The 15,937-nt window shown below is 46.4% G+C and overlaps 1 protein-coding gene across 1 annotated transcript in view; it reads right to left on the minus strand.

Moving 5' to 3' along the window:
• Positions 1–12,393, minus strand: part of LOC138258799 (uncharacterized) — a 38,675-nt gene extending 26,282 nt beyond the window's left edge. Inside the window, exons 1-2 of the mRNA XM_069206032.1 lie at positions 11,775–12,393; positions 9,922–10,035 (exon numbers count right to left, since the gene is read on the minus strand). Of these exons, the coding sequence (XP_069062133.1) occupies positions 9,922–10,035; positions 11,775–12,120 (460 nt within the window). The 5' untranslated portion in view covers positions 12,121–12,393. The remainder of the gene's footprint in view (positions 1–9,921; positions 10,036–11,774) is intronic.
• Between the last annotated feature and the right edge of the window lie 3,544 nt (positions 12,394–15,937).

Here is a 15,937-nt window from a genome sequence, read left to right on the forward strand (position 1 = left end):
TGCCCATTACTAGACAGTCTAGCATAGTTGGTACTGATGTTGAGTCACACCATACAGATAGTGTTGTCTCACATCATAGCAAGAGCATTCATTCTCATCACAGTAGAAATGATGTTTCTGTTAGCCAAGCTGTTAGGGTGCCCTCTGTAAGGGACAGGTCTCCTTCTGTCCATTCTCATCATACTTCTGTTTCAAGACATGTCCCTCCCACCCACCCTGATGACAGATTGTTAGAAAGGGAGCTCAATAGATTGAGAGTGGAACAAACCAGACTGAAGTTCAAGAAGCAACAGCTGGATTTGGATAGACAGACCTTAGAAGTAGAGAAGGAAAGACAGAAGTTGGGTTTAGAAACCCATGGTGGCAGCAGCAGTATTCCCCATAGTCATCCTGCAAAAGAGCATGATTCCAGGAATCTGCATAAGATAGTTCCCCCTTATAAGGAGGGGGATGACATTAACAAGTGGTTTGCTGCACTTGAGAGGGCCTGTGCTATACAGGATGTCCCTCAAAGGCAGTGGGCTGCTATCCTATGGCTATCATTTAGTGGAAAAGGTAGGGATAGGCTCCTTACTGTGAAAGAAAATGAAGCTAATGATTACAAAGTTCTTAAGAATGCACTCCTGGATGGTTATGGCTTAACCCCTGAACAATACAGGATAAAGTTCAGAGAGACCAAAAAGGAGTCTTCACAAGACTGGGTTGATTTCATTGACCATTCAGTGAAGGCCTTGGAGGGGTGGTTACATGGCAGTAAAGTTACTGATTATGACAGCCTGTATAACTTGATCCTGAGAGAGCATATTATTAATAATTGTGTGTCTGATTTGTTGCACCAGTACTTGGTGGACTCTGATCTGACCTCTCCCCAAGAATTGGGAAAGAAGGCAGACAAATGGGTCAGAACAAGGGTGAACAGAAAAGTTCATACAGGGGGTGACAAAGATGGCAACAAGAAGAAGGATGGTAAGTCTTCTGACAAGGGTGGGGACAAATCTAAAAATGAGTCTTCATCAGGCCCACAAAAACACTCTGGTGGGGGTGGTGGGCCCAAATCCTCTTCTAATCAAAACAAGGAAAAGAAACCATGGTGCTATTTATGTAAAATAAAAGGCCATTGGACAACAGATCCCAGTTGTCCAAAGAAAAGCACCAAGCCTCCTACCACTACAACCCCTACTGCTACACCTAGTGTCCCTACTAATAGCAGTGGTGGTGGGAGCAAACCTACTAATAGCCAATCCAAGGGAGTAGCTGGGCTCACTATTGGTAACTTAGTTGGGGTTGGTCTTGTTAGGGAGACCACAGAGGCTATATTAGTCTCTGAGGGGGCTATTGATTTAGCCACCTTAGTTGCTTGTCCCCTTAATATGGATAAGTACAAGCAACTACCCCTAATAAATGGTGTTGAGGTTCAGGCCTACAGGGACACTGGTGCCAGTGTGACTATGGTCATAGAGAAACTGGTCCACCCTGAACAACACCTACTTGGTCACCAGTACCAAGTAACCGATGCTCACAACAACACACTTAGCCACCCCATGGCTGTTGTAAATCTCAACTGGGGGGGGGGGTTACTGGTCCAAAGAAAGTTGTGGTAGCCACAGATTTACCTGTAGACTGTCTACTAGGAAATGATTTGGAGACATCAGCTTGGTCAGATGTGGAGTTGGAGGCCCATGCAGCAATGCTGGGCATCCCAGGGCATATTTTTGCTTTAACCAGGGCTCAGGCCAAAAAGCAAAAAGGACAGGGAAGCTTGGATCCTGGAACAATGGACCAAGTGCTCCCTAAAGCTAGGGCTAGTAGAAGCAAACCACTTCCTACTATCCCTCCCTCTACAGTGGATTCTACTTCTGAGGAAGAAGAATTTCCACCCTGTGCAGAACCTACACCAGAGGAGCTGGAAGTAGACACTGCTGAGCTTTTGGGTGAAGGGGGGCCTGCCAGGGAGGAGCTGAGTGTGGCACAGCAAACCTGTCCCACACTAGAGGGTCTAAGACAGCAAGCTGTCAAACAGGCTAATGGGGATGTCAGTGACTCTCACAGAGTTTACTGGGAGGACAACCTCTTGTACACTGAAGCAAGGGATCCTAAACCTGGAACTGCCAGGAGGTTAGTGATTCCTCAGGAGTACAGAAAGTTCCTCCTAACTCTAGCCCACGACATTCCCCTAGCTGGACACCTGGGACAAATGAAAACTTGGGACAGACTTGTCCCCTTGTTTCATTGGCCTAGGATGTCTGAGGACACAAAGGAATTTTGTAAGTCCTGTGAAACCTGTCAAGCCAGTGGCAAGACAGGTGGCACTCCAAAGGCACCCCTTATTCCACTGCCTGTGGTTGGGGTTCCCTTTGAAAGGGTAGGGGTTGACATAGTTGGCCCCCTTGACCCTCCTACTGCTTCAGGCAATAGGTTTATCTTGGTGGTAGTGGACCATGCCACAAGATATCCTGAAGCAATTCCTTTAAGGACCACTACAGCACCTGCAGTGGCAAAGGCCCTCCTGGGAATATTTTCTAGGGTGGGCTTCCCAAAGGAAGTAGTATCAGACAGGGGAAGCAATTTCATGTCTGCATACTTAAAGGCCATGTGGAAGGAGTGTGGTGTGACTTACAAGTTCACTACACCCTATCATCCACAAACAAATGGACTGGTGGAGAGATTTAACAAAACTCTCAAAGGCATGATTATGGGTCTCCCTGAAAAACTCCGCAGGAGATGGGATATCCTGTTACCATGCCTCCTTTTTGCCTACAGGGAGGTACCCCAGAAAGGAATGGGCTTCAGCCCCTTTGAACTCCTCTTTGGACACCCTGTTAGGGGTCCACTAACACTTGTCAAGGAGGGTTGGGAACAACCTTTAAAAGCTCCAAAGCAAGATATCGTGGATTATGTACTTGGCCTCAGATCAAGGATGGCTGAGTATATGAAAAAGGCCAGTAAAAACCTTCAGGCCAGCCAAGAGCTCCAGAAGCAATGGCATGATCAGAAGGCTGTTTTGGTTCAGTACAAACCAGGGCAGAAAGTGTGGGTCTTGGAGCCTGTGGCCCCAAGAGCACTCCAAGATAAATGGAGTGGACCCCACACAATTGTTGAAAAGAAGGGAGAAGTCACCTACTTAGTTGACTTAGGCACTGCCAGGAGTCCCCTTAGGGTGCTCCATGTCAACCGCCTGAAACCCTACTATGACAGGGCTGATCTCACCCTGCTCATGGCAACTGATGAGGGACAGGAAGAAGACAGTGATCCTCTACCTGATCTCTTCTCTTCCACAGAACAAGATGCTCTTGTGGAAGGTGTAGTTTTGGCTGATTGTCTTACTGCTGAGCAGAAAGACCATTGCATAAATCTCCTGGGTCAGTTTTCTGAACTCTTCTCTACTGTGCCAGGTACCACTTCTTGGTGTGAGCACACTATAGATACTGGAGACAGCTTGCCTGTCAAAAGTAAAATCTATAGGCAGCCTGACCATGTCAGGGACTGCATAAAGCACGAGGTGCAGAAAATGCTAGAACTGGGAGTGGTTGAGCACTCTGAAAGTCCATGGGCTTCTCCTGTGGTACTTGTACCAAAACCACATTCCAAAGATGGAAAAAAGGAAATGCGGTTTTGTGTAGACTACAGAGGTCTCAACCAGGTAACCAAAACTGATGCTCACCCTATACCCAGGGCAGATGAGCTCATAGATACACTGGCATCTGCCAAGTATCTAAGCACTTTTGATTTGACTGCAGGGTATTGGCAGATCAAATTATCAGAAGATGCTAAACCTAAAACTGCATTTTCAACCATTGGAGGACATTACCAGTTCACTGTAATGCCTTTTGGATTGAAAAATGCACCTGCCACTTTTCAGAGGTTGGTGAACACAGTCCTGCAAGGGCTGGAAGCTTTCAGTGCAGTATATTTGGACGATATAACTGTCTTTAGCTCCAGCTGGGATGATCACCTGGTCCACCTATGGAAAGTTCTGGAGGCCCTGCAAAAGGCAGGCCTCACTATCAAGGCTTCAAAGTGCCAGATAGGGCAGGGTAAGGTGGTTTATCTGGGACACCTTGTTGGTGGGGAACAGATTGCACCACTTCAGGGGAAAATCCAAACAATTATTGATTGGGTTCCCCCTACCACTCAGACTCAGGTGAGAGCCTTCCTAGGCCTCACTGGGTATTACAGGAGGTTCATTAAGAACTATAGCTCCATTGCAGCTCCTCTTAATGACCTCACATCCAAGAAAATGCCTAAAAAGGTATTATGGACAGCAAACTGTCAAAAAGCTTTTGAGGAGCTGAAGCAGGCCATGTGCTCTGCACCTGTCCTGAAAAGCCCTTGTTACTCTAAAAAATTCTATGTCCAAACTGATGCATCTGAATTAGGAGTAGGGGCAGTCCTATCACAACTTAATTCTGAGGGCCAGGATCAACCTGTTGCTTTTATTAGTAGGAGGTTGACCCCTAGAGAAAAACATTGGTCTGCCATAGAGAGGGAGGCCTTTGCTGTGGTCTGGGCTCTGAAGAAGTTGAGGCCATACCTGTTTGGCACTCACTTCATTGTTCAGACAGACCACAAACCTCTACTTTGGCTAAAACAAATGAAAGGTGAAAATCCTAAATTATTGAGGTGGTCCATATCCCTACAGGGAATGGACTATACAGTGGAACATAGACCTGGGAGTAGCCACTCCAATGCAGATGGACTCTCCAGATATTTCCACTTAGACAATGAAGACTCATCAGGTCATGGCTAGTCTTATTGTCCTTCGTTTGGGGGGGGGGGGGTTGTGTAGGAAAGTACCATCTTGCCTGGCATGTTACCCCCATTTTTCACTGTATATATGTTGTTTTAGTTGTATGTGTCACTGGGACCCTGTCACCCAGGGCCCCAGTGCTCATAAGTGTGCCTGAATGTGTTACCTGTGTAGTGACTAACTGTCTCACTGAGGCTCTGCTAATCAGAACCTCAGTGGTTATGCTCTCTCATTTCTTTCAAATTGTCGCTAACAGGCTAGTGACCAATTTTACCAATTTACATTGGCTTACTGGAACACCCTTATAATTCCCTAGTATATGGTACTGAGGTACCCAGGGTATTGGGGTTCCAGGAGATCCCTATGGGCTGCAGCATTTCTTTTGCCACCCATAGGGAGCTCTGACAATTCTTACACAGGCCTGCCACTGCAGCCTGAGTGAAATAACGTCCATGTTATTTCACAGCCATTTTACACTGCACTTAAGTAACTTATAAGTCACCTATATGTCTAACCTTTACCTGGTAAAGGTTGGGTGCTAAGTTACTTAGTGTGTGGGCACCCTGGCACTAGCCAAGGTGCCCCCACATTGTTCAGGGCCAATTCCCCGGACTTTGTGAGTGCGGGGACACCATTACACGCGTGCACTACATATAGGTCACTACCTATATGTAGCTTCACAATGGTAACTCCGAATATGGCCATGTAATATGTCTATGATCATGGAATTGCCCCCTCTATACCATCCTGGCATAGTTGGCACAATCCCATGATCCCAGTGGCCTGTAGCACAGACCCTGGTACTGCCAAACTGCCTTTCCCGGGGTTTCACTGCAGCTGCTGCTGCTGCCAACCCCTCAGACAGGCATCTGCCCTCCTGGGGTCCAGCCAAGCCTGGCCCAGGATGGCAGAACAAAGGACTTCCTCTGAGAGAGGGTGTTACACCCTCTCCCTTTGGAAAATGGTGTGAAGGCAGGGGAGGAGTAGCCTCACCCAGCCTCTGGAAATGCTTTCATGGGCACATTTGGTGCCCATTTCTGCATAAGCCAGTCTACACCGGTTCAGGGACCCCTTAGCCCTGCTCTGGCGCGAAACTGGACAAAAGAAAGGGGAGTGACCACTCCCCTGACCTGTACCTCCCCTGGGAGGTGCCCAGAGCTCCTCCAGTGTGCTCCAGACCTCTGCCATCTTGGAAACAGAGGTGCTGCTGGCACACTGGACTGCTCTGAGTGGCCAGTGCCATCAGGTGACGTCAGAGACTCCTCCTGATAGGCTCCTTCAGGTAAACTACAATACTGGAACAAGGTGGTTGATGCTTAGCGACGCACATCTGAAACCAAGAAACAAAAAACAACAAACACAATAGTATGTCGTCAGCAAGTCCTGTGGCGGGTGCCAGCCTGGTGCAGAGAAACCCAACCACCGAGGGTTCCAAGGTGCACACACACAGAGGTGGATGGCGACAACCACCTCTGTCGAGCGCTGTAGGTTACAAAATCTAAGAAAAGAGCAAACCGGGGCACTCCAAACAAAGAGAGTCCAAAAGTCGGGTGACTTAGTGTGGAAAAGTTTAATCCTCAGTAATTGGTCGTTGAATCATAGTTCAAAATTGTTTGAATCCACATATGAGAAAGTATATAGCAGGTTACAATAACAAACTGACTCCTCAGAATGAACAGGCATAGATGAGCAACAAAACAGCCAACACGTGTTTCGTCCTCTCGGACTTTTTCAAGGCTCTAGGTATACTTTTTAGGTAAAGAATGGCTGATGGTGTTCAGTTAGATATCCACACGATGAAATAGACCTGACTGTTTCTAACCGTAGAGTTCGGGAAGCAAATAACAAAGGCGTATGTGCTTGCCACTGCAGCGTCTGATACCGCTGCCGTTTCACCATATGATGAGAGGACGAAACACGTGTGGGCTGTTTTGTTGCTCATCTATGCCTGTTCATTCTGAGGAGTCAGTTTGTTATTGTAACCTGCTATATACTTTCTCATATGTGGATTCAAACAATTTTGAACTATGATTCAACGACCAATTACTGAGGATTAAACTTTTCCACACTAAGTCACCCGACTTTTGGACTCTCTTTGTTTGGAGTGCCCCGGTTTGCTCTTTTCTTAGGCTCCTTCAGGTGTTGCTAGCCTATCCTCTCTCCTAGGTAGCCAAACCCTCTTTTCTGGCTATTTAGGGTCTCTGTCTCTTGGGATTCCTTAGATAACGAATGCAAGAGCTCATCCGAGTTCCTCTGCATCTCTCTCTTCACCTTCTGCCAAGGAATCGACTGCTGACCGCGCTGGAAGCCTGCAAAAACTGCAACATAGTAGCAAAGACGACTACTGCAACACTGTAACACTTATCCTGCCGCCTTCTCGACTGTTTTCCTGGTGGTGCATGCTGTGGGGGTAGTCTGCCTCCTCTCTGCACTAGAAGCTCCGAAGAAATCTCCCGTGGGTCGACGGAATCGTCCCCCTGCAACCGCAGGCATCAAAGAACTGCATCACCGGTACCTTGGGTCTCCTCTCAGCACGACGAGCGAGGTCCCTTGAATCCAGCAACTCTATCCAAGTGACTCCCACAGTCCAGTGACTCTTCAGTCCAAGTTTGGTGGAGGTAAGTCCTTGCCTCCCCACGCCAGACTGCATTGTTGGAAACCGCGACTTTTGCAGCTACTCCGGCCTCCGTGCACTTCCGGCGGAAATCCTTTGTGCACAGTCCAGCCTGGGTCCACGGCACTCTAACCTGCATTGCACGACCTCCTAAGTTGTTCTCCGGCGACGTGGGACTCCTTTGTGCGACTTCGGGTGAGCACCGTTTCACGAATCCTCGTAGTGCCTGTTTCTGGCACTTCTCCGGGTGCTACCTGCTGCTGAAAGGGCTCCTTGTCTTGCTCGACGTCCCCTCTGTCTCCTGACATAATTTACGACATCCTGGTCCTTCCTGGGCCACAGCAGCGTCCAAAAACCCTTACCGCACGATTTGCAGCAAGCAAGGCTTGTTGGCGGTCTTTCGGCAGGAAAACACTTCTGCACGACTCTCCACGGCATGAGGGATCCGTCCTCCAAAGGGGAAGTCTCTAGCCCTTGTCGTTCCTGCAGAAACCTAAGCTTCTACAGTCCAGTAGCAGCTTCTTTGCACCCGCAGCTGGCATTTCCTGGGCATCTGCCCATCTCCGACTTGCTTGTGACTTTTGGACTTGGTCCCCTTGTTCCACAGGTACCCTCGACTGGAAATCCATTGTTGTTGCATTGCTGGTTTGTGTCTTTCCTGCAGAATTCCCCTATCACGACTTCTATGTCCTTTGGGGAACTTTAGTGCACTTTGCACTCACTTTTCAGGGTCTTGGGGTGGGCTATTTTTCTAACCCTTACTATTTTCTAATAGTCCCAGCGACCCTCTACAAGGTCACATAGGTTTGGGGTCCATTCGTGGTTCGCATTCCACTTTTGGAGTATATGGTTTGTGTTGCCCCTATCCCTATGTGTCTCCATTGCATCCTATTGTAACTATACATTGTTTGCACTGTTTTCTAAGACTATTACTGCATATTTTGGTATTGTGTACATATATCTTGTGTATATTTGCTATCCTCATACTGAGGGTACACTCTGAGATACTTTGGCATATTGTCATAAAAATAAAGTACCTTTATTTTTAGTATAACTGTGTATTGTGTTTTCTTATGATATTGTGCATATGACACTAGTGGTACTGTAGGAGCTTCACTCGTCTCCTAGTTCAGCCTAAGCTGCTCTGCTAAGCTACCATTATCTATCAGCCTAAGCTGCTAGACACCCTATACACTAATAAGGGATAACTGGGCCTGGTGCAAGGTGCAAGTACCTCTTGGTACTCACTACAAGCCAGTCCAGCCTCCTACATCTACCTGCTATTGGAATCTACTTCTAAGCATATTCTAGTTTCCATTTAACTATGGTCTTGGGTAGGGAACCAACTCTGTTTAATATTTCTAGATTTTCTCCCTTGGGGGCAGATTTCAAAACATACACAGGTATCATCACTGCGGTTTACTTTAATAGGACCAGGTTTAAGACTCTGTGGTCTGTCATCAAATTTGGGTTGATGTATTTGATGGTACTGCTCATTATAACCAATATACGTTATTGGTCTTTAATCCGAATATCTCATTGTCCATGCATGAAACCGCGCTCAGCTGGTGGGGGAAGATGTAACTTTACGTTAGATTAACTGTTTGAGGATGATAATTTGCTTTCTTTTGAGGCATTACAACAACAGTTATCTCTTCCCCTTCAGAGCTATTTTAGATTTCTCGAACGTTGTCATTTTCTGCTGAGCTTGGAAGTGGGAGACATAAACTGTGCACAGAATTAATTCCTTGAGTTTCTTACGGACTTGACCCGCAAGGGGAATATAGGTTTGTCTAATAAAGTGGTTCTTGTGGCCAAGGTTAAAGGGGGAATCGATTTATGGCGGCTCAGGGTTGAGAAATGGAGTGCTACTGTGGGGGTTTTAGTGACACCCAACAAAATCCAAAGTAGTAATATTCTGGCACATACAGTCCTGAATGTCTCTTGAATTAATGCTCATCATTTTAAGTTTTTGAACAATTTATATTATAGCCCCATACCGGTTAAAATGAGGATAATGGGGTTGACGGTCACTGGTGCGGTAAATATATTAGCCCCCCATACCGGTTTACAGGGATATCAGGATTCTATTTTTGAGAAATAGAATGATTTACTTCTTATTGATTGTAGATGGCTCTTTAAGTTGATAATACTTGGGCACTCTCCTCATTTTCCACCAGCAGTATCGGGATCTACTTTTCTGCTATCTCCTTGGCTAGGTTGGTCGCGGCATAGCTTTGGTTACTAGCTTGAACTCCTGATCCCAAGATGTGGTGGCAAGAATTTTTCAATATTAGGTCGTTTGAAATGTCAATTCTTGATAACGATCACTATAGAACAAGATTAAACGTATTTGGGACCCTTTCAGAGATTGGGAGTCAGCGGGATTGGCTGGAAGTGACTTGTCCATCCTATAGTGTATTATTCTTTTACGATGGATGTATTTATCTGTATATATACTGATGCACGCTGCACTTTCCTGTGTTTCTTTTTTATATGTTTTCAATTTTGCATATTTTGTCATGCCCTAAAAAAAAAGAAATCAGGCAATGTGACTTACAACGCTTCCTTGACAGCACGGGGGCTCCTTCCCCTCCAACCACCTGGGCCTCCTCCGTCGCACTCCCTGCTGACTCGTGTCTGCCACTGGCTCCGGTACTGGTGATCTGTGCAGCTAGAAAAAAAATTACCCATTTCAGATACCAGATTTTCCACCTGAGTAAATATTATTTTGAACAAAGTACGACAGCAATACCGCACAAAAGCTCATCTAGCAGTGCCTTCTATTGAAACTACAACTTTGGGAGGTTTGTTGGTTGACAACATGTTGGAAAAGCCAGGTAGTTAAGTCAACTAACATCTTTTTACTCTTAATGGAGGGAGAGAGCTAGGATGAGAGGGAAGTGCAATGAAGGGGTGGGTGGTCAAAGAACGACATGTGGTTTTGGTTGACAAATGCAATGGGACCTCATTCCTTTCCTGCCATGTTGCACTGTCATGGAAACTACTGGTATGCTGTAGAAATGGTGAGACCAAATTGGGGGGTCCATGACCAAAGCCACTCTCTCTCTTTGACGGCTGAACAAAGATCGACTTTTCAACAAATGTGTGGTGACTATAATAGCTGACTTGGGCCTGCAATCTTCCTCACGGTACCAAAAATCTGTTTCTTTGTATTACAGATATTACAAGAGGTATAACAGAGGGGAGAGGGAAAGCTTTCTAAAAGAGCAGAAGAAATCTACGGACAGGAGAAAGTTGGCTACAGAAACAGGAAATAATGAAAAAAGAATAATGCGAGGATAACAATTTCACAAACATCAGGAAGAGGAGTTGAAAAATCAGCCCAAGCGAGCTCCGAGCACCTGGTCAGCTTCAGATGGATCAGATTCGGAATCATTCATTTGACGTCCACTTCACTCCTGCGCTGCAACACCCTCCGGTTAGGTTGAGCCTGACACCACGCACCACCAGATTTATCAAGTGTTTGTTGTTTGTGTCGACCTTGCCTACAAGGATTGTTATTGTGCACAAACAATTCAGGGTGCCATGTAATGCATGTGGCACCCTTGCACCTTCGCGCAATGGTGCCTGCACTGGTGCGGGAGGCAGCACCAGCAGGAATGCGACATATCTTGATAACTTCATAAATGTTGCATTCCTGCTCTCTCCCTTTGACGCAGCACATCAGGTTGTCTTGCTGCCTTGCGTGAAATACATTTTAATAAGTCTGTGCCCTGATGCACTCAACAAAGTGTATAGAATAAAGATGAAAGATAAACTCTGCTTTATTACCACATCGCATGCCTGATTCTTTCGGAAGAAAGACAGTGGCCAGCGGAACACACAACTGCACACACTCTCTGATGCCACTGCTAAGTGCATTTATTTAGGTGGGTGTCCCTCACTAACATACCCACTTGGAACTAGTTGCCTCAGCAGGGTAGTGGTGTTGCCACGCTCATTAATAAATTGTTCTTTTTGCACCAGAGGGCACATGTAGTTAATTGTTGCAAACATATATCATTATCCATGCATCTGTTCTAAATATTATTTATAAATATATATATATTTTAGATGAATGGATAGATAAAATAATTAAACACATGTAACACACACGTTTACATTTGTAATTGACAAATAAACACATATATATATATATATATATATATATTTATTTTTATATATACTTACTCATGTCATGCATGCACACTTGAACAGTGTGAAATATATTTATTTTTTACAATTAGAAAAATTATATATATATATATATATGTATATATATATATATATATAGCTATAGATATATATATATCTCACGTAACGTAAACTTAACTTACCTCTGAGTTTAAGCAGCATGCTGTTTGAAAACAAATTCTAATTTTTCAAAAACAAAAAATAATTATTACTCACGGAGCCCCGGGACCTCAACACCTAGCAGGTCGAGCAGGTCCTGTTCTCGGTTGATAATGTCTGCCCAGCGGTGCGTCAGCTGCTGTGTTGTGCGCTGCCCCCCTGTGCTGCGACGCACACACCGACGTACTCTCCCCCACCGCACCCGACGCTCCCGCAGGGAGTACCCGCTCCCAGGCCTTCCGCCTACTGCCAACATGGAGGGGAGGTGGCGCTGAACCCAAAAAATTAGGGCGGCCACCTCTGCCTCAGTAAAAATGGGGCGGGGCTGCACCCCGGAACGCCGCCGGCGCCCACAGGGTGTGCGCGTAGCACTGGCCCGGCTGCTAGAGCCTGCTTCTGCCATGGGGGAGATTAAAGGAAAGAAGAAAGGGGGAAAGTGGAATAAGAGGAGGAGGAGGAGGACAGTCACAAAAGGGAAAACAAAAATAACTAAGTATAAAAAGTCCAGAAAAAGTAAAAAAAACACATACAGAAAAGACACCCTGTGTTGAAAAAGACATAAATGAGGGGTGGATGGCTGCAATAACGAGCAGACAGGGGATGATTAAGAGGGATAGAAAAACAGGCCCAGCAATATGAAGAGAAGCAGAAAAGCAGGTAACAAAATGGCCGCTCCGATGCGCTGTGCGTGCTGCCGTTCGCGATGATTTCCAGCGTGAAAAGCGCTTCCAGCGTGAAAAAAACAGCTCGCGGGGCGGGGCTGGTAGAACTGAATTGTAGAATATGGAGCGCACAGAGCGAAGCAGCTCCTCCACGGATTCATTTCCCCATTTGCGATTCATGGCGCAGCGCTACCCTCTAGTGGTCAAAAGAAGAACTTGTGGCGAACGAGGATACATCGCTGGTTTGAAGCCTGGAAGACACACATGGCCGGAACAAGAATACGAATAAACTCTGAAGTTCTTTCCTGGACGCTCTAAAGGAGGAGCTCCTTGGGTGGAAACGCTTCTATTCAGAGACTTCAGGACATTCCGGATGAAACATGACAAGGCAGGCCAGGGAGAGAGAGTACAGAGAAGCAACAACCACTAAACTCAGAACTATAAGTCTTGTTCCTTTGCCCAACAGATGGACGAGGGAAGGTTCACATTGATATATTTATACAGTTTTGAAAACAGAGGGGCATATTTACAAGCCCAATGGCCCAGGGGGCTGCGATGCCCTGCACCGCAGGGAAAGAGCTGGGATGCACCTTACTTACAAGATATGGTGCACTTCTGTCCTTTCCATCTCAGCTGGTGCACAAATTTCTGCCTAGCACCCACGTGGGCACAAGGGTGCCTGCATTGCATGCATGTTTGCTTTTGTGCTGGAAGGGACACCTACCTGTAGAAAACAATCCATGGAGGTGTTTTCCTCTTTTTGTCTGTGCTGCATAGCACACAAAGGAAGGGGGAAAAATTAGAGGAACTAAAGATATTTTTCCTCGTTATGCCCCCCTCAGGGAGGCCCAAGGTTTTGACGCATTCCAGGATGTACAAAGTCTTGTAAATGTGGGAATGCATCAACACCCATGGGTGTTGCATGGGAAAACCTACCCCAGCACCCATGGTACGCCATTCCTGATATAAAGTAAAGCAACGCAACGACTTGCACTGCGTGGCCTTACATCATATCTACAACGCCATGAAAAGCCACTCAAAGTGGCCCTGCACGGCCTCGTCGATATGGGTCTGCACTCTGTACTGCCGGAGCGTCTCAAAAAGTGACGCATCAGCGGTGCATGGGGCTTGTAAATATGCCCCCGAGTATTAATATTGAGAAAGTACAAATCAGTCACCTAAATATGTAGTTTACTATAAATTTAGTCAAACAAGACCAAGGAGAGAGCTCGTGGCTCGAGTAACTTGTACTCACCCTGTAAATCTAGTGTTAATTAGATGGTTTTTGAACCCTTGTACTAAGAGCATGTCTATTTTCTTTCAATGCTCTACTCTTGACAACAGTAAATACTCAGCGGACAGTTTTTAACATTTAGCAGGTGAAGACGTGTTTCGGCACTAATACGGTTGTGGAGCCTGCATCAGAGTTTACTGTCTCATCAGTCTGCATGTACTGAATGGAAATAAAGAATCTGGTCCCCAGCTTTAACCCATAGGCAGCATCACTAGTCACCTTGTCACACCAGCCAGTCTCCAACACTGGAAGATACTTGTTAGGTCACTCAGTGTTATTTCCTTTGCAGGATCCAAAAGTATATTGCCTGGTCTGGGACTGAAAGGAGTGAGATGGGCGCAGGAGCAGCAGACACCAGAGCTGCCCAGAATCCCGCTGCACAGCTGGGAAGAAAGATAAACCCTGTGCTTTGCAGTTTCCTGTGTGATGCCAGCACTCCCACTGGTCAGAAGACTTTTCCTAATATGCATCTGTCTGCCTCTGTTTTTGAGCTCATTTAGGAGATCTGGTCAGAGGGGTAAGTTGTGTGTGTAGAATTGTTGATCAATGTTATAATCAATTTTTTTAATACAACTCTAGTCTTTTCTCATTCTTTGGTGAGTCTTTAAAGCCTCAACCACCTGATAACGCGGATCCCTCTAGGATGAGCTCTCCCTAGGACCTCAGAGGGAGTGGGTGCATTGGTCTGTCCACAGTTAATGGTTCTGTTCAAGTGAGTAGCCAGAAAATTAAAATGGCCCCCACTTGTACCATATCGCTAAACATACACAGGACCCAGGACAAGCAAATCTGACCCTCAGAAAAGCTCCTTGAACCCCTTAATTCTCCTTCTACCCATCCATCCATAGTTTACCCCTTTTATCTATGAATCCATTTCTCTATCCTAAGCCTTTCCATCCACCCATCCTCTCACTCTTCCCTCTCCGTCTTTTGGTGCATTCACCAATCCATCCTTTCACCCCTCCATCCGGCCTCACCCCTCCTCTCACCCTTCGTGGACCTTTCACCTTTTCTTCCTTTTTATAATCAAATTTCCTTCCTTTGTCATACGTTCTTTCTTTCCAGCACCTGTTGTCCTCCACCTTTCCTTTGCTTTCTCTCTAATGCTCCTTTTTCTGTGTCTTGTTTGTAATTCCCGCTATTGTCCTCAGTTTCTCGTCTGTGTTGTCCTCTGTGCATGCCCGCCTGCCTCCCGCGCCCCTCTCACTGCGCTCCCTTGCAACGTTGCGCGAGAGCACTGTGCGGACTGAGAACGCCCACAAACATCTCATTAACACTCAGTGGCAGCCAATCCCACCAGCCTCCCGGCCCAGTGGTGGCCCCCTTGAGCTTCTTAAGCGGGGGCTTCACTCGCCAGTGGTGCTGTTCATTCCTGCGTCACAGCCGCACGCCCCTCGCATCACGGTGAACCCCCAGATCTCCAGATCTGCTCCCCAGTGCACTGTATACTGCTGGGGCATTAGTTAAATCCCATCTTATGCTCTGTGTGGATGGGAAACAACTTCTTACTTGTAACCCAAGACTGTGGTAGGACTCAGTCAAAGCAGCACAGAGATTACCACAGGTGTGTACTTTCAGGAAGGCCCCAAAACTCTGAAGCAGACACAGGCCTTGCCAACAGCCACTGTCTGGCACCAAGAGGGTCCGCCCCGCACCCCCCCATGTCCAGCACAACTCAGTCCAGCCACGACAATGAGGAACAGGGAGAGAAACTCAAGAACAGGCCAGCTGGTCACCAAAAGTAGGGTAACCACCTGGCACAGAGGCAACCTCTAGGCAGTGGGTGTGAAACATCAGGTCAAAGGGTCAAAATTCAGGACAAAACAACAGGTTTATCTGCGGAGGTCATGGCTGTCAGCTGCAGACCTTTGGCTTTGGCAATGCTAGTTTTGTTTTGTCAATGTTTGTGTAAACCTTTACTACTGGAGGAGATGCTGCCCCTCAGTAATATAACAAAAATGTCTTACAGCCAAAATATTTTGGGTCCCAAAAAGCAGAAGTGGCCAGAGTGTCCTTGGCACCGAAGGGGGTTACTTTGTGCATGGATGGCCACATTGTGAGCCAAACAATGGAGTCACTCAAGGTGAAGGTAGACAAGGGTTGAAGGGGCTGAGACACTTCTGCAGGCTGTACACTGTAGTGGGTGGAAGTGTTATGTGAATGACAACACACACATGGCTGGAAGACTATCTATCTATCTATCTATCTATCTATCTATCTATCTATCTATCTATCTATCTATCTATCTATCTATCTATCTATCT

The sequence above is a fragment of the Pleurodeles waltl genome, chromosome 9, assembly GCF_031143425.1.
Source record: "Pleurodeles waltl isolate 20211129_DDA chromosome 9, aPleWal1.hap1.20221129, whole genome shotgun sequence".
In the NCBI taxonomy this organism is placed as follows: Eukaryota; Metazoa; Chordata; class Amphibia; order Caudata; family Salamandridae; genus Pleurodeles; species Pleurodeles waltl.